The sequence below is a fragment of the Osmia lignaria genome, chromosome 15 (assembly GCF_051020975.1).
Source record: "Osmia lignaria lignaria isolate PbOS001 chromosome 15, iyOsmLign1, whole genome shotgun sequence".
Taxonomy (NCBI): domain Eukaryota; kingdom Metazoa; phylum Arthropoda; class Insecta; order Hymenoptera; family Megachilidae; genus Osmia; species Osmia lignaria.
The window spans coordinates 11,790,922-11,816,397 of record NC_135046.1 but is presented as its reverse complement, the minus strand read 5'-3'; the positions used below and the strand labels follow the sequence as shown (position 1 = coordinate 11,816,397).

The following is a 25,476-nucleotide window of genomic DNA, read 5'->3' as shown; positions in this document are numbered from 1 at the left end:
CAAACTGTTTATAGAATCTTAAGGGTGGCAGTGGACGTTAAATTGAAGAAAACAGTATCGAAAACGTTCAGTATCGTTGGCCCGGAGCTTGCAAGTAATTTTCTCCATGGTTATATCTTGATCTGCCTCCCTCCACTTCCGGTCGTTCAACCACCCCTTTGGTGCCTCGAAAGCGTGGCTATGAAGAATAAACGGTTAAGCAATGCCGGTGAACCAGCCAACCCCTTCAGCTTTTACCTCGACGAAAACTCAACACGTTTAGATAACGCCTCACCCTCCGGGCCAGCCTGCCGACACCAAGCGGCCACGTGGAGGTTCACCCCTTTCCCTTCTCGCTGAAAGACGGCTACCCCCGCGGACCGGCAAACACGCTGTAAACAGTTTACTTCTAAACCGGAGAGAGAGTTACCTATGTATTTTCAGATAGGGGTGAATTATGCCCGCCAACGCCCTCGCTGAACGTGGACCGTTTTTAAAGATTTATCCCACCCCTTGTCACGGAGGAGCTGCTTGATAAATAAGCGAGATACGACCAGTACCGAGGGCGTTCAGAGACCGGGATCGTTGAACGGAGATTCTTTTGATTTTTCTCTGAAGAATTGCTTTCACCTTTTCTTGCAGTTATTCGAATACGACAGATCGTTTTCGTCGAAATCGGCAATTCATTTATCTTTTTTATTTACCCTGAAAATTCCACGACTCATCTTCCTCATCTTCCCTTAATTACTCCCCCCATGTCCCTGCTTCTCTGTGCCAGCCATCGAACGATATCGTTCCAAGTTCCTCCGACTGCGAAGGGCGGTCTGTATCGTCCGACCTTTGAGGGAGTTAAAGGGGTGGAGGGATGAGTTTAGTTTCGCTAGGGGAAAACAGATGACCGACTTAACTGCGGCATATTATACGAATTAATTACCCTCCTCGTGACTGGCACGGACATATTATTTATCTCTACCCGAGTTTCCTACCCTGCCTTCAGGAAACATCCCTCGATGTTGGCCGGCTACCCTCATCGCCGGACGAGCCGGCATCGTTTGTCTATCTTTCTATATCCACGCTCGAGTAACTCACAATTCCACCTTGAAACCGGGACAAAGGGCAGCAGCAAGTTTGCTCGAACCACCCCCCTCGCCAAGCCATCCTCGTAGATAAGGGGAAACTTCTTTCCGGGGGTTTTAATCGGCCCGCTTTTTGCCTCAAGATTTCGTTGCCTGAAACGCTGGATAAAATCGATCCACCATTATCTTTGTTGTCCTTTTTACCTTCTGTGTTTCTTTATCTTTCTTATTCTTTGAGAAAATGTCACTCTGTTTTCCCCTGCTACAGGCTGGTTGAAGATAAGGGTCTAAGAGGGTGTAGGGACTTACAATGTCAACCTGAAGTCGAAGAATTTATTTTTAATATATATTTTATTTACCGGTAATTAATTACGCTAATAATAAGTAACGTAAGGAACGTGTACAACAGTGTTCCTAGATAAAGTATCGTTAAAACAGAGGGAGAAAAGGAGGGATGGTGGAAAATAAAGGACGAAAGGAAAAATCGATATGGAGTGGGCATCAGCTTCCAGCAACAATCAAATTCGACGAAGAAGGAGAAAGTTTAGGATACAGCGACAGCTCTCGCCTCTCAGCGAAGTTGAACGCGAAACGAAATAAAAAGGGAGAAAAGGGCTACAAAGGGGATATTGCCCTGCTACGTATAAGCTCACCGAGAGATCGTTAATTCTGGCTGGTGATTACGATCTAAATGAAAGGAACGCGGCTTGAATAACTAGCTACGCTTTTCGACACTTCTTTAAGGATTTTCTTTCAGAATTTTTATTTTCTTTTTAGAATAATGACAATCCCTTGGAACTAAAAATATTATATTTATTATATATTGATATTTTTTCATTTTATCATAAATGATAAATTTTCATATTAAAAAAAGAAAAACGATGACACTAGTAATTTTTCTGAGCAGTGTATTTCATAAGAAAATATTTCTCTGTTCACAGTTAGTGGGGTATCTCTATCCGCCAGAAGGGTAGCCAGAGAGAACTGGCCCAAAGCGTTGAGTCTATTTGGCTGAGCAAAGCACGATTCTCCGTCTGAGCAGCATCCTAGTCTCGAGTCTCACCTGTATCCCGGACGAAAGGGGGGTTGGAAAGGAAGGAAGAAGGGTGGAGAAGGCGAAATAGATCAGGATTGCAATCCCCACCAGACGGTTATTTCCCCTTCTCGCGGTCGCGCCGAAGGGGTAGGAAAGCGGACGAGGGGGGTAGAGGTCGGTTGTGGCTGCGTTGAACGGGGTGTCGGCGGCCCCGCCCGTCATATTCCGCCAGGGCCAATCCCGCGTGTGCTTTTTATTAGATCCATAAATCCATCATATCGTCGTTCAACCCTCCCGACAAAGCAGCCATTGGCCAGGCTTATGAGTACGCGACGTCGCCGGCCGAAAACTCGGAACACCGTGTTTATGGCGTTGGCGCATTGCGGACGTTCCTTCAGACCCGCCTTGTTATTAATATTGAATTTTTAGCCGCGAACGAGACAAGAAGGTACAGCTCTGCCGGTTGATATAGAGATGGCGCAAGCGCGCTATCCAAACCGTGTTCGGTCCAGTTCGGCCAAGAGGAGACCAGAGAGCAACGCACAGCCCTCCTACCTCCATCGTCCAACCGGAACTCGATCGTTTTCTCTCTCCGTAGGCCGAACATCGAGAGCAAACAGCTGAAACAACCATCTTAAAAGATGTATCGCGAGCAACCGTGATGATCGGGCTAGCGCGAGACTTGTAAGCGGGAAAGAAGGGTGAAATGGTAGCAGGCAAGGCTTGGAAAGAGACCAGGGGACTCCTTGACGGACGCGGAGATCAATAACCTCCGATAGCATACTCGGATAGCTATATACCGGGCCATTTCCAACGGCAATAAAACGCCATAGCTACGTGTATTGCGATTCTCTTGCCGGCCTCCTATTGGCCGTAAAACACTGGCCGGCTGAAAGGTTGAATTTTATCGTAGAGGGCGGGAGGAAGAAATATCGATGGGAAAAGGAGAACGCGGAATACATGCATCCGGGGGTGTCTTTCGCTCGGCTTGAATTGTTGCAGGGGTGCGTTCGTCCAACAGAGTATTTGATAGGACCGGGATAAAGAGTGGAAACGACCGTACCCCTCTCTGCATGCTTTATCACCTACCACCAAACTATACTACCGGAACATTTTTATTTTCTTTTCTTTTCTTTATTCATTTATTTATTATTAGTCGAGTCCACTGTTAAGATTCTTAATCTTAAATGGAAAGTCTTGTTTTAATCAGAGTACTTTCTTCATATCAGGTCATCTAATTACCATCAATGATAATGGTGTTAGGAATAATACAGTAGGAACTTATTTCAACTGATAAGAGACAAGTATAAGAATTCGTGTGGGAAGATTTTATTTAAGCGCGCGAGTCGCGTGACAGGGTTGTAACGTGAGATCGATTCGGATACCCAAACATCGGGGACTGTTAGCTTTAAGTCGAGGGGTAGTAGATTGGGAAGCAAATCCATAGATACTGGATAGCGTCCTCTTGAACTGTGCGATGTTCATTTCACCCCTGTATCATTTACTTTCGTCGATCAACAAAAAAACAACGATGAAATTCTAACATTTAAACAAAAAATACAAGAAGCTTCCCAAACGACCCCTTATCAACGAAAAGTACTTCTAAAATTGGTATTTTCTTTATTTTCATGTAACTTTTTATTACAATTTCGAATAAGTTTGTAAAGTGTGGAGGATGTAAAGGTTGGTAGGGGATGAATTTCCATCTACGCAGAATCATACTCGGCGTGTATGAATATGAAGAAATGTGATGGAGCAACACCATTGGATGATCCCAGTCTCCAATCATAAAATAGCTCGATATGAAGCGGTGCTATGATATGATATTATCATAACGCGACTAGGGTTATTATTGGTCGAAGTCACCCTACTCCGCTTTTCCTTGCTCCTTCCTTTCTTCCGCCGTTCCAACCACCCCCGACGCATACGTTTCTCCAGCGTCGAGGTGGGGCTCAGCCCCGCCAGTCGTCTCTCAACCCCCTTTGAAGAGTCAAACCCCCCTCGTCTCTCAACCGCCCTCCAACCCCCCCGAATTATGAGGATCAATACACGAGGAAGCTTGCAAGGGCAGCGCCGACGCTACTCGCTTGTCGACCTCCTTCGAGCACGGACTCCCTCGACCAACTGGACCTTCCATAGGGTGATGGCTACTCCATCGGTCATCCTTGAATTATTTTTAATCAATGATGCACAATGGTAAACAAATTTATCTAGTTTGTGTTATTACCCCTTAGTACATGCCATCGTGTAAATATATTTACGACATTGCCTCTTTAACAAAATTAATAAAACATTAATAAATTAGCATCGAAACCCTCCTTACCGGAATTTCCCCACAGACAATTCAGTTTTTAATCTTTGATTGACCGAAAACAAAGCCGGTTAACCGAAGATTTCCAGATCCCCGAGATCTCTATCGAAATAATGAAATATGCAAACTTTCCCAGCCGATTTCTTCGTCCCCGAAGACAAAAGAATGCTCGCAGCAGCGATGGAAAGGCAAACGCACAAAACGAGGTAGTTGGTCCTCGAGAGAGGCAAGGGGTGAGAAGCAGGCCGAAAAACAGCCGCCTGAACTTAACCTCTACCCCTGGGCCAACTCGGGACGTATCAACTGGTGGGGTACAGGCTGAATAAAACACGCTGGAAAAGACGCGACGCGACGCGACGCTCCGCTGTTGGACACACAAATTCGCATAGGGGTTTGTGTCTGTGGTCTCGTATGTGCGTCGCTCGAGCATTATATCGTGGAACAATCGATACATGTCGACAGCACCACCAAGTCGCTGTCCCACGAACTAAGCCAACCATCCTCCGCATCTACACCACTCTGATCCTTATTACGTACATGATGCACCTATAATTAGGACCAACTGTAATATGTCAGAATTATTTATTTTATTATGATAACTGAACCGTATATTTATGCAGCAGTAATGTGAATCTAACTTCGACCTTCAGCCCCAGCGGAAAATTCTAAGTATTGTTAATATTTTAAGTTAAATCATTAGTTTGGACGATGGGACCACCTTAACCAAATAGAATGTAAATTTAATAAGTTCTAGAAGTCCCGTCGAGTATCATCAGCCGAGCAGCATACGTCGAAAGATATTTCCAAAGCCGCCCCAAGGTTCCTTGGTCCGAAGCCAAAGGTCGCAGCCTCATCCCTAGCGAGACAGGGTGCACCGCCAGCGGGCCACTCTCGGCGAGACATCCGCAAGCAACGGAGCAAAGGTGTCGGCGTGTAAGTATCCCCTTTTTCCAAAGGGGATGCCGTGAGTGGGAGGGTGGGAAAGTTGGGTGTCCGAGAGGTGGCAAGGCGACCAGGTTTCCCGGGCAAAAGGAGGAAGCCGAGTGAATTTTTTATCGGTAAAAACTCCATTAGAGAGAGAGAAGTGCCGGTGTTTGTTATTGGTCATCCTCGAAGGGAAGACGCCGAGTTGGAGGGGGTTTGTCCGGCGCAGAGATATCCATTGATCCGAGGGATGGTAGATCGCGAACGGGCTTGCATCCCCTCCGCCGCTAGCATCTACAATGTTCCTTTCATGCGGCCGCTATCAAAGAAATCAATTACCCGGTAACACGCGCGAGTTCTCTGTGCCCCGCTACGCTGCAACCAGCCTCCGGCAGCAGCAACACCGTTGCCCGTCGCACATATTTATTTTATACCGGGCCACTCCTCGCTACCCCCCTCCACCTCAACCGTCCAATCCTTTATCAACTTCCAGCAACTCCATCTTTTTCTTTCGCCACAATCCGTGAGAGAACCGTTTCCCAAAATCACTCGACGAGGATGCTGTCATTCCTGGGCTGCTATATAATCCGTCCAATGAGACGAGACAGTATATGTTTACAAATTCACGCGCTCGACGCACGGTCGGAGTTGTTTTCAGTTCTTCAAACGCCTCGGTCGAGATATGTGTACAGTTAGTCGGGCTTGTTTCGAGCACGTGAATTTTTACGCATTTACTGTCTCATCTCGTTGGATGGATTATAGATATGGATAAAACTTTTTATTTGCAATGGAATTGAAGATTTTATAATTTACACTAGTAATGTAGCCTGTGATCTTATCCTCCGATGAAAGATTAAAATTAAGTTTCCAGATCAAAGCAGGCATGAAAGAGTTAATATCTCCGGTTTCTCGAAAATCAAGCGAATGCGACAGCTTGTGACAGGAGCGGAAGGGGGTGGGGAGGTGATCGGACAGGTGAACGAGCGAGGGTGGACCAGCACGATGAACGTCGACCGACTGCAGGAGACCGATAGGATACAGGGGTGGTGTAGGATCTCTTGACGCGTGCATCGATGTCCACTGGCTCCCGAGGGAAATCCACTTCATGATGGGAATCCCATTATTTCCCGAGCGATATAAAAGTAGGTAGTCCACGTGCTGTCCGGTTCAGACCATTCCGCAAGCCCCTCCGTCTCCTTCCACCCCCAACGGGTCGCTCTTTTTCTCCCTTCGCCATTGTCTCTCGATCCATTCGCAATTCATTCCGGGATTCGAGCCTGTCCACCGCCAAGACGACACCTAAACGACTAGTTTTTACATTTTCGATTAATACACCTTGCAGTCTCTCGGCTACAGTTTGAACTTATGTTTGGGAACCACATTTTTTTTTTTAACGAAGGGAAATGTTTTGTCAAAGTAAGAAATGTGCAGTTAATGAAATGTTATGGCAAAAGGGTTATCTTTTATCAGTAGTAAGAGAAAACATATTATTTTAACAATTAATTTAATAAGATGAAAGTGTATAAGCTTCATTTGCACGTTTTTTGGTATCGCAGGGTTGCTTTAAAATGCCACAGTCCGCGCCATCTTATAATGACTTGAAGAAACCAAATGGAAAACATACCATAAGATCTTTTTTTGTAGGAATTCTGTCTTATCGACGTTGTAACTAATGATAAAATGTGTCGTCCGCAAAATTATCTACAGGATTATGAAAATAATTAATTTATCATAATTTTGTTGATCGCATGGTGCATTAAAAATAACATTATCCATTAATGATTGTATTTAAATAGAATTTTATTTGTTTAAGAATATTTTGTACTCTAACGCTGTTCGAGGTTATGTATATTGTTATTTTACACTGCATTGTAATTTCATACTTTTACTGATCTGTAATTATGGCATCATTCATTAATGGCAGTCAATTATTTAGCAAATGTTTGAAACGAAGGTAATCATTCACTGAGTTTCTTGTGCATTTATATCATGCAAGAAATACAATTACTTGTTGTAACCAAGAATAATACAATGATTTCAGTTTGGACTTAATGAAAGTTCCCAGTCGTAATAGGGGACCAATAGGTCAGCCGAAAAAACGTCATCCTGAATGGCTTCCCAAAACAACACGTGTGGTACATATTTATAAAATTAAAATATCTTTTTAATATTTTTCTCTACCATGTAAAATATATGGTAATCTTGTTTATGTTAGCGCTACAATGAAGGGCTTACTACAGATAACAAGGAATTTTTGTCAGAAGTTGTGGCATCTACCAATGGACTTCTTAATGCTGAGATTAAGTCTCCTTTGAATACATCATTAATTCCAACAGCTACAGAATGGACCAAAAACTCCAAACGTACTGGTTTACTTGGTAGAAAGATAGGAGTGCATCCAATGTGGTTAAAGAATGGACAAAAAGTGCTAACTACTCTAATACAGGTACTACATTGTATTTGGAATACTTCCTATTTTCATGTAACTATCTTTTAATTATTATTTTATAGATCATAGATAATGAGGTTGTAAAATATATACCACCAGAAGAGTTTGATCCAGTTAAACCCAGTAAACATAAAAATATTAAACAGAAAAATGGTTGTCTTGTAGTTGGTGCAGAAAACATTGATCCACAATTAGTAAGCTGATATTTTTATGGTTTTTTCTTTTACTAAATGGACCAGAATATTTATACCATTGATGTTTGCAGCTTACTAAAGAGTATTACAGAATATTTGAAAAAGCTGGAATTACACCAAAAAGAGTATTAGCAAGATTTGTAGTTACACCAAACGCGGTTCTCCAACCAGGAACTCTTTTAATGGCGACGCATTTCAAACCAGGAGAGTTCGTTGACGTTCGAGGGAAAACGTAAATATTTTAATTCTGTAGTGAAAATTCGGTTGAATGAAGATTGTTGCAATATTATTTTCGAACGTAGGGTAGATCGCGGCTTTCAAGGTGTTATGAAAAGGTGGGGATTCCATGGTATGCCTGCTTCTCATGGTCAAACTAAAACACACAGAAGACCAGGTAATATTGGAAATTATAAAGATAGAGTAATGCCAGGTACGAAAATGCCTGGCCACATGGGAAATCGTTGGCGTATTTTGAAAGGTGTTAGGGTAAGTTTAATTACTTTGTTCACTTTTCGTAACTATTTTTTATTTAAAAAAACAAATACCTTTTATACATTTCTAATTGTTGAAAAATACGACCAAATAACAGGATACGCATATCCATCAATTTTATTTTCTCCGACTACTAATCAATACAGCTTTAAATAATTTTGACTTGAGAAATATGGTCTTAGGAAAATATGAAGAAAATTTTACATTATGTGTCTAAAAGAATAATACAGTATTACGACTAACAAATCTGTTGAAATGAAATTCTTCTATTACATACTATAATTGTCTGAATTTAAAAGAAAATGTGTTCTAACACTTGTTACTCATTATCAGCAAATAATTATTTTTTCAAAGCGAAATGAAATAGCTTTATAATTAAAACAGCCTGTTATAGCATTAAAACTGTTGATTATTCATATGTTGCAGATATTACGAATCAACACTAAATATAATGTAATATGGGTAATGGCTCAGAATGTACCGGGAGAGCTATACGGTTTATGTTATTTATACGATACGATTCTCCCAACGAAACAAAATACTTCGCCTAATTTCCCTACGTATTTGCCGCCGAATCAAAATGAAGAAACCGAACTTCCGGAAAATCTTTACGCGGACGATGTTCATGCATTTAGCGATCCAACGATTGTGTACGAACCGGAATCGTAATGACAACACAGTAAATAAACTAATGCTTTAATAATTAAAAATAGGAAAACTATTTAATATTTTCCTTTAAAGATCGTAGGTAACAGGCAAAAATCGGCAAAGAAATTTTGCCGTGTTTACGCAGTAGTTTCTTTTATTTTATTGTTCATCTTCTTCCTCTTACAGAAATAATTCATAGTTATCAATTAAGCTAATAAAGAGTAGACAATTGATTCATTTATTTAGTAATCAATATTATTATAAATTTAACATGCCTAAAATATACATGATTGTTTTATAAATGTAACATCGCTAACCAAAACTCATCTCAAGTTAGAATGGAGAGCAGCGTAATCAAACGATAAAAAGGTCTTTTTCTTATTTTGTTTGCTCTTCAATGTAGAGAGCAAGTTAATTAATTTAACTAGAATAATTTATTCGGTACATTGCATATCGCTAGCTGCATTCAGTTAAGTTTCGTTCCGCCAATCGGTTTATTTATAAATGTGTGCAGTGTGGAAAAGAGAAAGAAAAAGGTAACATACATCTTTAAAAGAATCGGAAATAAAAGAAAAACAGATTCTTATTTCATTAAGAACCTCCCTTTTGCTCCGTTATTAAGTTGTCTGCCCTCGCTTCCCCTTTACTTTTTGGGCAAGATACCAACCAGCCACGGTTTTACACCTTTGGAATTAACAAACGAAAAGATTATTTTTAATTCAGCAGTGGCACGTCGAAGCTGCCACATATTGTCGTTGGAGCAAGAATAAGACACAAAAATAGAAACGGGTAAGCAAAATGGCTCCGTAGTGGAGTTTGTCGGGGGACGGCACGATCGGATAAGAAATAATGGAGGCCCTCTCAGAATTTAAAACCTTCGCTCGGAATGGTCGTCGTCTGGTCGAATTCAAATGTTGATTCTACAACCGGTGGCTCCAAATTCGTGTCATCCGGCTGAAAGGTATTAAAAATAGATTTTTCAACTGCATCCAATCAACGATAAAATAACATTTAAATGATACTTACGTCTTCAGAGAAGTATTGCTCGATAATATCAAAGGCTAGTTTATAAATGTCTACATTTTCGTGATTTTGCAATGCCTCAATTTTATCCAGACCTTGAATATTATTATTAAAGTTAATATTAATGTTACAGAAAATGAACGATTTATAAACTTACCTGAACATTCTTCGATCATATTGGCCAATTGTTCAACTTGTGGTCCAGCAAATTTGAGCATACTATGTATACCGTCTAAGACAACCTGTACAACCTGAGTATCTTTGCAGGAAAGAAGATTACAGAAAGGTGGAATCACACCCTCTTGTATCATCCGTGCTACTTGGTCTCTATTGCCACTTATTGTTAAATTACTGATTGCCCATGCTGCTTCTTTTTGCGTTTGGAATTCACCCTGTACGACATACAATGTAATTATCTGATCCAACTAAATTCGGTAATAATTCAATTGAAATATCCTTCTTACATTTGCTAGATTGCGAATGATAAGAGGCAGTAATCCAGCATCTATAACAGCCTGAACTTGAGACTGATTACCAGCAGTTATATTTGAAAGGAACCAGACTGCTTCTTTACAAATTTTCTCTCTCGGATGAGTCAGTAAATTGGGGAAATATGAAAGCGCGTCGCAGTTTAATACACTCTGCGTCTGTTCGTCTGTACCTGTTACAATGTTACCTACTGCCCTTAAAGCAGCCGTTTGCACTTTGACTTCTTTGTGCGATAAAAGCGGTATAAGACGAGGTACCACGCCGCTGTCTATAACCAGTTGAATTTGTTCGTTACCACCGTCAGTCAAGTAACTCAATGCCCAAACTGTGTCAACAAGGACCTGCAATATATATACATTCGAGTTGGTAAGAAATTCAACTAATAATTAATTATATACCGTATGCTCGTGTATAGTAAATATACTTTCATCACTCACATTAATATCTGTGTGATGAATGAGTACATTAAGAGCAGGCAAAATATCCTTAATAGTTTGAATAGGTGGTGGTGGATCTTTATTCCTACATAAATTCACGATTACCCATGTTACATTACGTAAAAAACTAATTGGTATATCCGGCTTAATAAACGTTAACAATGGCGGTACAACACCAAGACTAATAACGTAATCTCTAGATGATGGACCGTCTCCAATAATATTTCCTACAAAAAGAATTTCCGTTATAATTTCAACTATGTATTTTATTATCGTATTACATCGCATACCTAAAGCCCATACAGCTTGTTCGCAAACATTATGCTGGCTCGAAAGTAACAAATGCAGAAAATGTGGAACTGCACCGGCAGCTACAACCGCTTGTGTCTGAGGTGATGTTCCACTCGCGATATTTGTTAAAGCCCATGCCGCTTCAAACTGTAGAGACGGACTGTAAATAAGTAACATTATAAATATAGAAGAATCGCGATAACGAAACAAACGTGATAAAAATTATCATACTAATCATGCTGTTGAAGACAAAGGACTAAGATCGGTAAAATGCCACTATCGATTAACCGATCAATCGGTGGATTACGATCCGAAGACAGTAACCTTCTCGCCGACTGTACAGCCTGTAATTGAACAGCCGGGTCAGAACTAGCAGCATTCATTACTAGTTCTTTCAAATTGATTATTGATAAATGCTTATCAACTTCCTCCTCGTCTGAAAAACAAAAGTATTTTTTAATCACTTGTCCTTATTTTTCCATATTCTCTGACTGTTTCTCCTTTAGAATACCTGTTAAATCTGTAGTAGGCACATTTCTTCGTTTCTGTAAAGTTTCATTACGCTTGTTCTTGCGTAGTTCCACAGTCACTTCATTTCTTCTTCTTCTCATTTCCTAAAATATGCCATTTATTGACTTTGTGTATTCAGATTGCAGAAGGAACAAAGAAGTTAGAAACATTATGAATGATTTGTTATTATTACAATACAAATAAAATACATGACCTAATTATAAAAACTAAATATACATAATTAAATCAATTTATTAAATATATTTACTTGTCATATTTCATGGCAGTTTCTTAGTGCAAAATTAAACAGTATGAAAATTTGTATCAGGAATTAATAAATATCATAATATTTTTATGAATCTTGGAAATACCATTTAGTTAAAAATTTTTACATTCTGATATTATTTCGTCAATTACTTGGAAGGTATTCAAATAAATCAAGGATTTCAATATTACTTGCGATATTTTGATGTATGCTTTTGGTTACAATACAAGAATACGAACAAGTGAAAGAACTATAGAACTATATAATGCTATTTATATGAAGTAAAATACGATGGCATTGGTAGGATGTTAGCGAAGTTTTGGAGCAGATATTTCAACTTGATTACATTTTCTCCGATAGATCATCGCTATCGAAGTTGTATTTGACGTTATCCCGTCGAGAGTGACGGCACTTTCCACTTGTTTCGAAATGCAACCATTACCAATTCGAGAATACAATGTTGCAGAATTCGACTAAATTTTATATCGACAATTGCCGTACGGTTGATTTAAAGTCGAGAGGTAAGCAGGAATGTCGAAAAATCGAAACAGAACAACGAAGTATGCAAATACATTGGCAGAAAGTTGAAGGAGACTAGTAGGCGCGAATGATGTTGCATTTATCCGCTCCATAACGATAGCCCCGAAACTTCCAGACGTATAAACGTAATTGCGCACCAACAAAAGGACACACCGGATACTCACTTCTTGATCTTTGCCTTTGTTCTTAAAAACCATCATTCGATTCTTGCTTAGCATTTCCGCCGCCATTTTTTCAGTAACCAATCCTTCGTGCTCGCGTATATTGATATGTACCGGCACCCGGATACCTCCTGTTACCGTGAAAAATCTCGTATCCGTGTTACTGCGACCGATTTACCTCGACAACTGCATGCCGTTGCGCGACAGCCTTAATCTACGTCAATATGTAATGCAATATCATGTATAACACTCGTTCCCCTGATCACGATCGCCACACGACGTTCTTCGTGGTCACGTTTTCTTAACACGAACACAGCGTTTCAACCATTCCGAAAAGAACATCGGAAATGAACAAGGTGGCGCTTCGGAACACGCGTGTTTTCACTATATTCACCTTCGTACCCAGTCAAATGTCTGTGACACAAGCTAAGATAACACTATGGATTATTTATCAGAATACTATTTTTTTTTGCTATATACTACTTTCCTTCACCAATCAAATCAGATTACACTACGAGATATTTTTATCAAATCATACAGGAGATAAAATCTTTGATTCGATTCCAACCAGTACATACATTTATACAAATTAATCTATACGATAAGAATAATAATTGTTGAATTTTAGTTGGTATACATGATTACAATTAATGAGATGCAATTTGATACCGAACACAGCAACCTCCCCTAGGGAAAATGGCGACGTTGGGGGAGGAGACCCCACTACCCACTACTCGTGTATAACATTTCCAGACATTTTTTCATCACTTTTTTAGCTATACAATAAATATTGTAATTGAAACTTATTTAAATATTATGTATTTTTATGTGTTGACAGATTTATCAATTATTTTAATGATAATCAAGATATTCGTTATCAAATATATCTAGCAAGTGGTAGAGGCTTCTTTCCCCCATATCTCCATTTTATCTAGGGAACCCTACGTGTTCGATATATTGACGATAATGAAATTTTCTAGAGAAAACTCAATGCACATCGGAACATAACTAGATGCAATTGAACGCACACGTAAAATTAATCGATGTATTGATAATATCTTGGATTAACATCTACTTTTGGAGGTACTTTCTCCACTACATGAACTTTTATTATATTATACTGCTTTCGAGACGATTGAATAACAGCTCCACAATAAGTTTTGAGACTAAAATAATATCCTAGTTCAATGGATGTTAGCAAGGAATATCCTACAAAGAGACTCGCAATACCACCAAACGATACAAGTAAATCCAAGAAACCAAATCGCATTTGCCTTATGTAAAGAGTTGTTACCCAATTTCTTAACATAATTTTGCTCATATTACTGGCTGATTTTGTTACAGTTCGGACGGTGTACGATGTATGGTCGCATGAAAGCCAACAATTACAGCGAGTCAAGTCAACATCACAGGCGTTTAAACAGGAATACTTTGATAAAGAACATTCTGCCTTATCGACGGATGGTAAGAACCATGGTAAACAATTGCATTGTTTGAATATCATGTCGATTATACAATTGATCTCGCATTCATCCAAACTTGCACCTTCCTGCTTGTACAAACATTCTCGCTGATGAAGAAGTAAGTAACGAATGTCAGGGGTCGTATATGTTATGTCGGGGATAAATTCAAGGTCCAGAGGAAAATAAGCTGTCATTATTGGTCTTTCGCCTGGCAGTGGACTTGAAAAGTTGGGTTCGGTGAAATAAAGCCTGGAAATTAAAATTATGACAAAAGTAGTTAAACTTATTTTATCCTTCACAGAGGTTGCGTCGGTAAGTACGATTTCTCAAAAAACAGTAACGAAAGAAGAGTAAAGACATGAGAATTGCTTTTTCTTCTAGATCCTTTAATTACCTGAAAGGAAGGCTTAGAACTTCAAATTCAAGGCTCAACGAAGAATCTGTAATTCTAAGGGGTTCCACGGTGTTCAGTACACAGCATGCACCCACGGTAACCAGCATTGGTGTAAATAACTCGTTACACGGTATTTTTGCATTTCTATTTAAAAAAAATAGTAATACATTATTTTTCAATGGTATTTCTATAAATATGAAAAACTGTATACTTACTTGTAAGCACAATTTTTAATCATATCATTGCAACTGGGTACCATTTTTTCAAAAATGCTACGAAAATTGTTTTTATTACCATAAGTAGTTATTAGTGATCCAAAATCAACTGTTTCCTCCCAGGTCCAATTGTATAATTGTTCGTATATGTACATTTCGTTCTATTCAAAATTTACAAAATTAATTAATCTTAAGATAAAAAGTTCCACATTTTCAAAATGGTACTTACCTTTGGTAAATTTAAATGGCTCAATTGATTCCAACCGAAGCAGATGAAAACTTTAGGAAAGTCTATAGTAATATGTTCTGTTAGTGTATCAAATCCTGTTATAGTTGGCTCTGTTTTAAATTTGTCCCAAATAATCACGATTATAACGAAAACAGATATGATAGATGCCAATGTCAAAAGAAACCATATTATTCTGCGAAAAGAAATACCATTTCATTTTAATTAAATAAATCAAAGAATAATATAATTACCTTTCCCATTTAGGTCGAGTTGGGTCCGCAAAATATCGAAAACCATGCAACGTGTTCTCCAAAAGGTACTCCTTCGACCGGTATTTCATACTGGAACGCAATTCTGCTAAAGATGGTTTGTAATTATACTTCATACCGATTCTTTACGTCAGTTGCTTCAATCTTCTACAGCAGACTTAAACTGCTCGTTTAAGCGAAAAAAATAGAATTGATTTTCTGGAATCGCATGCCAACTGCAGACATATATTATTCATATTATCTTTCGCATCAACGATACAGGGAGAAATCAGATTTTTCGACTCGCAAAAGTTCTTCAGAAGAAAGAACAAATAACTAGTATTGTTCGACGAAAACGAAAGATGAACGATCGTTCGCAGGAAACTATCGATTACTATCGGTTCATTCGGGTATTGTCTTTCGGATAGACGTTTTTCCAGTTGCATCTCGTCGGTACAGGATCGGCCCATCGTGTGTGGAAATACAAACACTCCTCATCTTTGTGCCAGCTTCTTTATTATTTTAGACTACCCCTCTTACGACCACCATCTGCACGCATACCGACGTCGTTCCGGTCTTTGACTGTGTTCAAGAAAATTCACGAGCGACTTAAACGGGTGTAAACTACCCTCTTGATGCCTCCTTTCCTTTCGATTTCATTAGTAAGGACCCTCTTCCAAGTGGTCATTTTTTTCTAAATTAAAATAACAAATTAGAGATTTTCAAAACAAAATTAATATGTTTGGTACCGGAAGTCCTGCCAGTTGGAAATTCTTCCATTATGGATCACTTTTCTTTCAGAGTTTCATTTCGACAAAATTATTCATTGCCCTGAAATATCTGTAGGTAATTCTATGTGTTACAATTTCTATGAAAGCTGTTTTCATTTCTTCCCCTTTCAATCGTAAAATTCGACTAGTTATTTGTACTTCGGATATTAATGCGACTGCGAAGATTTTTCATCCCGGAATAAACGATTTGTAACAAACGTCCGTGATGGATGTCCCGTCGAAAGGCATCGTAGCTTTTCGCAGATACCTATTTATAGCTTTTAGAGAGAAAAACGACGCAAAACTTTCTCAATAATAAAAAAAAGCTAACCCAACTTTTATAAGTATAACGAGAGAAGGAGTTTGACAGAGCCTATTTATATTTACTAAATACGTAACGTAGGTCGATATGGGTTAAAAATGAGATTTTTAATGGCAAATGTCGAGTGGAATGATCGGGGACCGCTGATAAAATAATAACAATAGCTGATAGGATATAAAGGAAAGGAAAACAGGGGATCCCTTTTGTTAGGGGTCGTTTGACGCACGGCGTGGCGCGGCGTCCGAGAAAATACTTGGAAGAAAAAGAAACGGCGCTATTCTTGCGTCCAGGTGTGAGCCTGTAACGCCAATGTAAATATACAACACTTACGCTATTCTGACGGAACCTCTTCGAAAACTATTAACGTATTCCCCTCTCGCCTCCCTCGTCGCGCATTTTTTTCGTTCCGACCCATTTCTCTTACTACTGGAGCATGGGTGTGCTCCTTTGAACCCATTAAGTGGCACGTGTTAAAGAAGTCAATCAGGTAGCTGTCTTGTTGAACAGCCGACTGTGTGAACATCGTTTCAATGCTAATCATTCAACTATTTATGTCATTTTAACCCTTTCATTGTGAAAACCTATACGAGGTAGGATACAATGGTTTACTATGACGGTGGACCAACTAGGAGGTAATTTTTCTTTCGAGAGTGGCGATCACCCCCGTCGTTCATTTTTAAATTTGCTCCCGAAGCGAACGAAGAGTTATTTGTACTGGCATGCTTACACGTTACGCCACTAATAATTAAGCAGCGTGTATCGCGATTAATTTGATACACTGGATGTCCAGAACTGGGCGCCACTCTTTCCCCACTCCGTTGAACCGTTCGTGAATGACTCGACTTTTCAGCTTCTGATCGAGATAAACAAGTGAAACCGAGTCACGACTACTTACACGAACTCTACCATATCGGTGCTTGCGTGTTTCATGATTATTAATCAGATGTTACGTACGTGGAAAAATGTGGCGTTGCTTTTAGCTGCATAATATTATTCCAAATATCTGTAATATACGAATGTGTTCAGAAAATGAAATTTTCTAAAATATCAACTCTCCATTGTTTCGCCAGTCCTTATCATCGCTGACACGTAATAAATATTAATCGAATTGTCTTTCTGCTCCAACAACATTCACTGACAGATATATGACGAGCTCGAAATCTAATCAATTTAATATCCCAAGAAACAATGATTAATTAGAAGAGTTCGTCGACACGATGCTCGTTGCGAGCTTCTTTAATTTAGCTCCAGGTAAATTCGAGTAAATCAAGTGCCTCCTGAACCGATGGAAACTATAGAAGTGCCAAATTTTGAAATTGAGAGCTGCATACAACGTAAAGTGACTCGAATCACTTCCAATTGGTCGTGCGTCATATACGATGATAAAAATGCAAAAAGAAAGAAAGCGAATGCATCAGTTGACCAAGGATCATAATGGCACCTTCTCGCATCGGACCATCTAATTACCATCGGTTTTAGTCAATTGGTACATTGCTCGAAACGATGGCATTATGAAAAGGAGCGAAGGAAGTGAAGGGAACCGACATCCCGTAGATCCAAAGTAGACGAGACAAAAATAATATTCAAAGGTGGAGTTGGCACGTGTCTAAGATTAAAGCTGAACAACAGGCTCTACCCTTAAGGCGAGTGAAAAAAAAAAAAAAAAGAAAAAAGGCAATGAGATTACGAGGAAACGTGGCTACTGGTTGTTCGATAGCGTAGGTCGAGTCTCTGATGATGAACCACTCTCGGTGCCGCGTAAATCCTTGCTCGAAATGCGTGTGCGTTCCATGAAAACCGACCTCTCTGTGTACGTCTGTACGTGTGACCGCGTTTCTTTGTGTTCACCAATGCGAGGGAGTTCTCGAACACGGTCTTTAGTCGTTCTTTAGTTTCGACTAAGCATCCGTCGAAGATAGAGGATCCTAGTTACACCACTTCCTCTTCCGGCTTACGGCTCGATCTTTCTATCTACGGTGTTTCATTTCGTGCCTCGAATAAGATTACTTCAAATGGGAAATTTGAAAAATTTCTTGGTGCTTCCGAGACATTCGATCAGTGCGATTAATTGATCATTGTGTTTCGTTCTCTAAAAATGTGAAATCTTCATGGAATTCAAACGATGGAGTTTGGAAATAAACGAACGTTAGAGTGTCAATGATAATTGTTATCGATAAAGTGTTAATAATAAAGGTTTTCTTCCATTTTGCTTTCTTCCATAAGCGATGGAACGACGGAGGATACCGCGAAGAAGAGGCCTTTCCTCTGCGGAAACCCGAACTGGTAGGTTTCTTATTATTTTCATAAAATTTTCCCTTCGGAATGCTTGGAATTTCGTTCAGAAATTGCATAATTTTATTCTGTCTCTTGTTGTTTATAAACAACGAACTGGAAATATAGAAACGTTCAAAGGTTGATTTTACTTTTCTGATAAGAAGCTGGTAAATAACCAACTTCGTGAAACGAACTAGAATTCCACATTCTTTTATACAGAGAAAGTTAAATTAATCACTTCTGAAAAAGAATTTAGTTATTTGCTCCGCTAATTGAACGAACGTAAACCGGGTTTGTTAGGTCAAAATTGCTAGCATTGCATAAAAGAAGATAATTTCTTATAACAGTGCGATAAGAAAATAAAAATAACTGATTTCCCGATCGTGCTGAAAAATTTAACAAACCGCGCTTTCATTTAAATTCGATAATATTTAAATGACGCCTTGCCAATATAGGAATCGCAACCATTAATCTAATGATCGAAGGAACAGAGTCGCGTTGTGTGGCCATTTCTGAAAAACATCGCGAAAAAATGAAGAAATTAATATGAAACGCGTATTCATTCAACGTGAAAATTATTACAAACACGATAAATATAATAAATTGATGTTTCTAGTTGTGATTCATCGTTAGTTGTTATTTGTTTTGGTTTTCACAACTTCTATGATTTCTATCTAGATTATTCTAGCATTACTATTATTATTATTATAGTATTTTCTATATTTTACTATTATTACTATCCTCTTCTTCCATCGTTCGATCATAAATAACACTAACCTGTATCGGTGCAGAATGTTCTCTGGTTTCTTTAGTTCCATAAATATGTTGAAAATGAAATGGGTTCAAGTACGAGTCGTAATGTCGAAAAAGATAAAGCCACATTTAACCGTATCTCTATTGGAACAAATGGTCAACTGCTCCTCAAAAGGCTAAGAAGAAAGGAAAAAAACGAACGTAAAAAATGACCCTGTTTTTCTGACTTCAAACTTATCTTTAATATCGACTTGTTCGACCTTTACGATAAAGGTAACCCAAGATGATAACCACGTGTTCTACGTTAACATCCTCTAGTAAGAATAAAAATAACAATACGTAACGTAAACAATTGATTGACAATAATAATAGAAAGCTTAAAATTATTTATTATAAATATTTCAGTATTTAACTTGAAGGGTAAGCTGATATTTTTAAGAGGGCCAAGCTTACCCTTTCTTCTTTAACACTAATCAATTTTTCACTAATCAAACAAGATAATATTTATCGGCATTGATGTGAATTTTGGAAGAAAATATTTTTGTATACAGTAGGCTGGAGTCATTGTTTGCTTGGTATTATATTACAAACAAGTAATAACGATGACACATCGTGAAAAGGGAAGGAAGGGAGTTGCTCATCGTCATGTTAATCCTCTGAATGTCGTAACACAGCTCATCGTATTTTCACGTCCCTACAGGATATGCTTGATTGGACATGATGCCGCAAACATATTTACACTAAATCCTATGGAAAATAAACAAACGTCAGAACGCATTGTTTAGTATCTTCAAATGAAATAATGAAACAGGAGTTATTAAAAATTTTCTTTATTAATAAATAATTTTCCAAATTATTATTTATATTTAAATTAAAAATTTGTGGATAATTGAAAAATACTGAACAGAAGGTATACGTATACACAAGCAACCACATTTATTTGCAAATCCGAGGTTTAGAACAGAGACTACAATAGGGGCATTATATGCGCGGGTGGTTCATCCTCCGAAACTGAATCGTCCCCCATAAAGATCGTTCGCGATATCTTCACAGAACTGACCAAAGCTGTTTTGTTTATCGGTTAATGTTAAAAATAAATCCATTAAATCCGATACTAATTACTCGTAATAACTGATTTCAAATGAATCTATTTCAAATCCAGCATAACTTCAACCTCGAAATTTTTTAAAAAAATTTCTTTTCTTTCTCCCTAAGGGATGTTATCAATTCTTGAAACTTTATTTAAACAAATATTTTATACACATTTTAAGTTACGAACTAGAGTTTGAAAGTAATGTCATCTAGGGAACCCTAGGATTCCGTGGAAAACAAAATGTAACCAGCCCTGACCATTAGTTAAAAAGAATTCACAGAACGGTCGAGTCTTATAATTACGTCTAATTAACACGATTAAACGTAAACCTGATAGAAAAGAACAAGGATAATTTTCCCCACAACTTTGCGTCAAAGTACGATAGATATCACGGGTCATTCGTTCACCCATCGACAGCTTCCACGTACCACTAATAACGACAAAGTGCAGAGGTCATCAATGATGTAGGTAACAACATTGTTCAAGAGATGATTGCTAATAAAAACATTACTATTAAACAGAATACGTACGCGTGCTTTGTAGCTGGAAACTTTTACCATTGATTTCTATACTTCCGCGTGTCCGTCTGATAAATCGACACGTTTTCGTGGAATTGCAGTTTCTAGGACACTCATTGTTGATTACAAACATTCTGATGTGCATTGTTTGCTGAAAATCTGAAGCTTCCTTTGTAAAAGTGTAACGAAACGTCTCTTAACTAAGAAACAATTTTAATTTACTAGATCCAACCCACTAAATAAATCCTTTGGTATAGTGTATAATATATTTATTTTGTATACAAAGCATCAGTTCTAAGCAGTTCGAGTACCTCCATTAGAATATCCCTAGACCCATTTGAAAAGTTACCAGATACAGTAGCGTCGATGGATTCTTGATTTCAAAGAAAGCTAGCGGTCAATTTCCAAGTATCCGGACCGTTTTGATTCGGATATAAATGCACCGTTCCTTTTCGAGAATACCGAAACTCATGGGTATTCGGTGGAAGAGGAACGATGAAATGGTGGTATAGATGCATAGGATGGCAGGGAATAACGGGGGCGATAATAGGTACACATAGCGAGACTCGTTGTCGGGGGGCGCTGACCGCAGAGATAACGCTTTGACCCGTTACAAGCTTCAAGCACGAAATGAATGCCTTCACTGTCTCATCCAAGTCGGGCCCAATCCAAATATGTAGCCCTTTTTCTTACCAGCTCGCCCTTTATTAAACCGTCCGTCGTTTAAGTTCGCCCGCTTCACCTTAACTCGTCTTCCATTTTGCCGCTTCTCGAACGCGCTCTCTCCACAGCGTCGTCGATTCCGTGCTCGGTGCAGATTAATAAACTCGCTTTACCAATTCAATTTCGCAGGTTATTTAAAAATTGAAACAACGTCGTCCATTGGACAGTGCGGTCGACTGTTCTCCTGGTACCGGGCTAACATGATTGGAGGAAGTGGTAGACAAGGATAGTGCGACAGAGACAAGCATACCTAACTCGCTTCAAAATGGCGTCGCTTGCATGAATTAATACCGAAGAATTATGAGTTATTCGTTTATTAGGAACAATTTATGTACTTTTCTGATAGATTCTTATAATGCGCGAACGTAGGAACTTTTACGTGTAATTTTTATAGATATTCTAGCAATAATTATTTTTTAATGCTAAGTGGGATTTATTTAATGGCACGCCATTTTCGAACGGGATAGCTTTGTCCGTCTTTGTCTACCTCCTCCTCCTCCAATCATGCTAACTTGGTACCAGCAAAACAACCGACAGCACTGACCAATGAATGGCTATGTTTTAATTTTTAAATATCCCGCGAAGTACGAATCGAAAAGGAAAGTATTAGATACTCGGACTTCCACGATAGATAAAGCAGCCTTTATTTACCCTTAAACCCATTAGATAGTGACACAATTGGAGATAACACGTTAAATATTGTTCCAGATTTATCGACGAGTACGTCCACTCAGCAATCGGAAGTAATAGTGAGGTTACAGCCTATCAACGGGAACTCGGAGATCACAGGATGCAAAGATCGACCTCACATTTGTGGAAAAGAGGCGGCTTGTCGCAGTTTCGACGACAACACGTCCAAGTGCGTCTGCCCCCATGATGTATCCCCTCCGACGACGGACCTGAAGTGTCCGAACCGTTTAATAGGTACGAACGATACATTTTCGTGCAATCTTTAGCATTTGTAAACGCGCAAAGAATTTAATATGTATACTTTCTTTTCTTCTTTCAGTTCCCTTAACCCCTCGACCCATACCTAATATAATACCCCCAAATGGTAACTCTACCAATAGCACAACCGCTCTTCCAGAAGCTGAACAGGTAAATTATTTGAAATTACGTGCAATCTTTTGCAAACATAGTTTGTAGTATTTTCATACTGTCCAACAGGTGGAGCGATCAAGACAAAGGGTACCTGAAATAATAGGAATTGCTCTAGCTTTCGTCGCGGTATTAGCAATATTGTTGAGCATAGTTTACTGCGTGAAGAAACGGAGTTACAACGTGAAATCGCAGAGGAATTCTCTGGATGTATGTCGATTAAATTCCATTTTAATTAAACCTCGAGGAAATGAAAGCATTACGCGTATAGTAACAGCAACGTTTAAACACGCCGTATCGCGTGATCGGATGTTCAGAGGTTGACGTTGGATCACGCGATACGGCGTGATTTAATCGTTAAAGGATTAGCCTTAGCTCGTCGATACGAAATCGATAAAGAATAATTTGCATACGTTCGCTTCAGGGAACACCAATGAACCTAAAAAAGGGACTACTACTAGCGAATAAGTACACACCTAATCCACAGTATTTCAGCTGCGCTTCGCCGGAAGTACCGATTCTGCAGCGCGAATCTCTCATGTTCCTGCAGGACATTGGCGAGGGTTGCTTCGGGAAAGTGTATAAAGGTAGAAACGAATCATTAAATCGAGAAGACCGATAGAAAAATTAGAATGATCGTTACATTTAATCAGGAGAATTAAGCACCGGAGAATCGAAGGAGATCGTTGCCATAAAGGTGCTGAAGGACAGCGCGTCGCGCGAGGCTGAAGAAGACTTTATGCGAGAGGTCGACATCATGTCCACGTTTGGACATCGAAATATTTTATCCTTGAAAGGGGTGGTGCTTCGCGATGGCAACAGCAGCCCTTGGATGGTATTCGAATATATGCCCTTCGGAGATCTTGCTGAAGTTCTGCGATCGAACTCCCGACAGCTTAGATCGTCGAAACCAGGTCTGCAACCTTTGACTCAGGTAATTGCTTTAACAAAGCGGTATATATTTAACCCTTTTCTTTCAGAATTTTATTAGTAATGAAATTTGACAGCATAAAACCATTAATGGATTAATTTCCCATGTTTCAGGAATCTCTGCACTGGATAACGATCCAGATCGCGGCTGGTATGACTTATCTATCGGGTCAGAGATTCGTCCATCGAGATCTGGCTTGCAGAAATTGTCTCGTTGGCGAGGATCTGATCGTGAAAATCGCAGATTTCGGGATGTCACGAGACGTATACACTTGCGACTATTATAAGGTACATCGAAACAACAGATTCGCAAAACTGAATCCTTAAGCAACGAGTGAAATTCTTTTTTTCATTACAGATAGGAGGTTCTAGACTTCTTCCCGTTCGGTGGATGTCACCTGAAAGTGTGATGTACGGTCGTTTCACCCTGGAAAGTGACGTCTGGAGTTTCGGGGTTGTTTTATGGGAAGTCTACTCTTTCGGCAAGCAACCGTATTACGGGCACAACAACGAGGAGGTGAGGAAAAATCAAATGCAATATAATGCTTTGTTTTCCAGTAATTAACGTTTAAAAATTCGAGTAAAAAGCGCCTGAAACCTGCAACCCGCCCAGCACCGACGACTGAACGTCAGGTCAGCAGGGGAAAGTACAGTCATAACCAAGAATCGTTGAGTAGTAGAAACTTATCTCGTGCTATTCCGTTTCTCGGTACCTTCCCCTGTTGACCTAACGTTTAGTCGTCGGTGCTGGGCGGGTTGCAGGTTTCAGGCGCTCTTTACTCGAATTTTTAAACGTTAATTACTGGAAAACAAAGCCGCAAACGCTATTTCGTTAATCTTGATTTTCATCTTATTTTAATCCCTAGAATCACCCTTTAAAATTTTGCGCACCTGTTGTCGAACACCCTGTATATATTCTTATACTTCCTAGCTATAAGTTATTGCTCATTATTTCAGGTAGTTAAATTGATATTCCAAGGAATAATGCTGATCCCACCGGAAGGATGTCCGCCATTCGTGTGCCAATTAATGAGGGAATGTTGGAAAACGGATCCGAAAGACAGAATAAAATTCGCTGAAATATTAGAGAGGCTTGAGAAAGCGAAAGATAAATCCATCCAACAGTATACGTTGCCGAGGCCACCTCAAGGGCCAGTTACCATTCGTACACCGGATGTTCTCGATCCTGACGGCTATTTATTGCCAGCCCCAACCAAACCCCACGAATATTTGCAAACTTTACCAGCCTTATCGGACTGAATCATTCATTGATAACGATGACATAGATTAAAGTCAATGATATCAGGGAACTCGTGAAAGTTCGACGAACTTTCGTTGTCCAGGAAATAGTATTAATACATTTGTAATGCTAAGGGAATGTAACATATGTACTTTGAAATAATTTATTATTAACTAGGGATCAGAAAGGGAATTGTACATGATTGTTACAGGTTCGTACCGTAGAATTCCATCCGTGAACATCGCTTCCTCTATTCGATATTTTTACAAATACGAAAGATGTTTCCAGCATACGCGATCATTGTATTAAATAATAAAATTTTTATTAAATTTCTGTAAAGAATATTTCTGACCCGACGGTTCACTTCTAATTTCTATTCAT

The 25,476-nt window shown here is 39.1% G+C and overlaps 4 protein-coding genes and 2 long non-coding RNA genes across 13 annotated transcripts in view; 4 read left to right on the top strand and 2 right to left on the bottom strand.

The window, feature by feature from the left end:
- LOC117608400 (uncharacterized) overlaps window positions 1-4,068 on the top strand; it is an 87,409-nt gene extending 83,341 nt beyond the window's left edge. For both annotated transcript variants that reach the window (XR_013063561.1, XR_004582330.2), the window contains exon 3: window positions 1,997-4,068. This is a non-coding gene — a long non-coding RNA (uncharacterized LOC117608400). The remainder of the gene's footprint in view (window positions 1-1,996) is intronic.
- A 2,908-nt stretch (window positions 4,069-6,976) lies between these two features.
- mRpL3 (mitochondrial ribosomal protein L3) lies at window positions 6,977-10,071 on the top strand. The gene is made up of 7 exons (XM_034333461.2): window positions 6,977-7,280; window positions 7,368-7,461; window positions 7,542-7,772; window positions 7,838-7,969; window positions 8,041-8,201; window positions 8,272-8,455; window positions 8,888-10,071. The coding sequence occupies exons 1-7, from the start codon at window positions 7,228-7,230 to the stop codon at window positions 9,128-9,130; spliced, it is 1,098 nt and encodes a 365-aa protein (XP_034189352.1). The 5' UTR covers window positions 6,977-7,227; the 3' UTR covers window positions 9,131-10,071.
- Kap-alpha3 (karyopherin alpha3) lies at window positions 9,327-12,962 on the bottom strand. 3 transcript variants are annotated; one of them, XM_034333447.2, is made up of 9 exons: window positions 12,829-12,962; window positions 11,861-11,963; window positions 11,581-11,785; window positions 11,349-11,509; window positions 11,059-11,285; window positions 10,597-10,962; window positions 10,290-10,524; window positions 10,136-10,227; window positions 9,327-10,063 (listed from the first exon to the last, which is right to left on the bottom strand). In XM_034333447.2, exons 1-9 carry the CDS (start codon window positions 12,892-12,894, stop codon window positions 9,971-9,973), a joined length of 1,548 nt encoding a protein of 515 aa, XP_034189338.1. In that variant the 5' UTR covers window positions 12,895-12,962; the 3' UTR covers window positions 9,327-9,970. The 3 variants fall into 3 exon arrangements, with proteins under 3 accessions (XP_034189338.1, XP_034189339.1, XP_034189340.1); XM_034333448.2 differs by having other exon boundaries at window positions 12,818-12,958; XM_034333449.2 differs by lacking the exon at window positions 12,829-12,962 and adding an exon at window positions 12,471-12,728.
- Window positions 12,828-19,647, bottom strand: LOC117608395 (sodium channel protein Nach). Of its 3 annotated transcripts, none has more exons than XM_034333451.2 (6): window positions 19,518-19,647; window positions 15,378-15,480; window positions 15,127-15,319; window positions 14,898-15,058; window positions 14,683-14,826; window positions 12,828-14,537 (listed from the first exon to the last, which is right to left on the bottom strand). In XM_034333451.2, the coding sequence occupies exons 2-6, from the start codon at window positions 15,464-15,466 to the stop codon at window positions 13,862-13,864; spliced, it is 1,263 nt and encodes a 420-aa protein (XP_034189342.2). In that variant the 5' UTR covers window positions 15,467-15,480; window positions 19,518-19,647; the 3' UTR covers window positions 12,828-13,861. The 3 variants fall into 3 exon arrangements, with proteins under 3 accessions (XP_034189342.2, XP_034189343.2, XP_034189341.2); XM_034333452.2 differs by lacking the exon at window positions 19,518-19,647 and adding an exon at window positions 16,797-17,411; XM_034333450.2 differs by lacking the exon at window positions 19,518-19,647 and having other exon boundaries at window positions 15,378-15,511.
- On the top strand, window positions 14,503-15,492 carry LOC143306128 (uncharacterized). Its single transcript, XR_013063560.1, has 3 exons — window positions 14,503-14,600; window positions 14,670-14,812; window positions 15,391-15,492. It is a non-coding gene; the product is annotated as an uncharacterized LOC143306128 (long non-coding RNA).
- Window positions 18,344-25,428, top strand: LOC117608393 (tyrosine-protein kinase transmembrane receptor Ror). 3 transcript variants are annotated; one of them, XM_034333445.2, is made up of 9 exons: window positions 18,344-18,749; window positions 22,536-22,751; window positions 22,837-22,925; window positions 22,995-23,135; window positions 23,350-23,512; window positions 23,579-23,859; window positions 23,970-24,143; window positions 24,214-24,372; window positions 24,813-25,428. In XM_034333445.2, exons 1-9 carry the CDS (start codon window positions 18,692-18,694, stop codon window positions 25,113-25,115), a joined length of 1,584 nt encoding a protein of 527 aa, XP_034189336.2. In that variant the 5' UTR covers window positions 18,344-18,691; the 3' UTR covers window positions 25,116-25,428. The 3 variants fall into 3 exon arrangements, with proteins under 3 accessions (XP_034189336.2, XP_034189337.2, XP_034189335.2); XM_034333446.2 differs by having other exon boundaries at window positions 22,974-23,135; window positions 23,413-23,512; XM_034333444.2 differs by having other exon boundaries at window positions 22,974-23,135.
- Window positions 25,429-25,476: the final 48 nt, after the last annotated feature.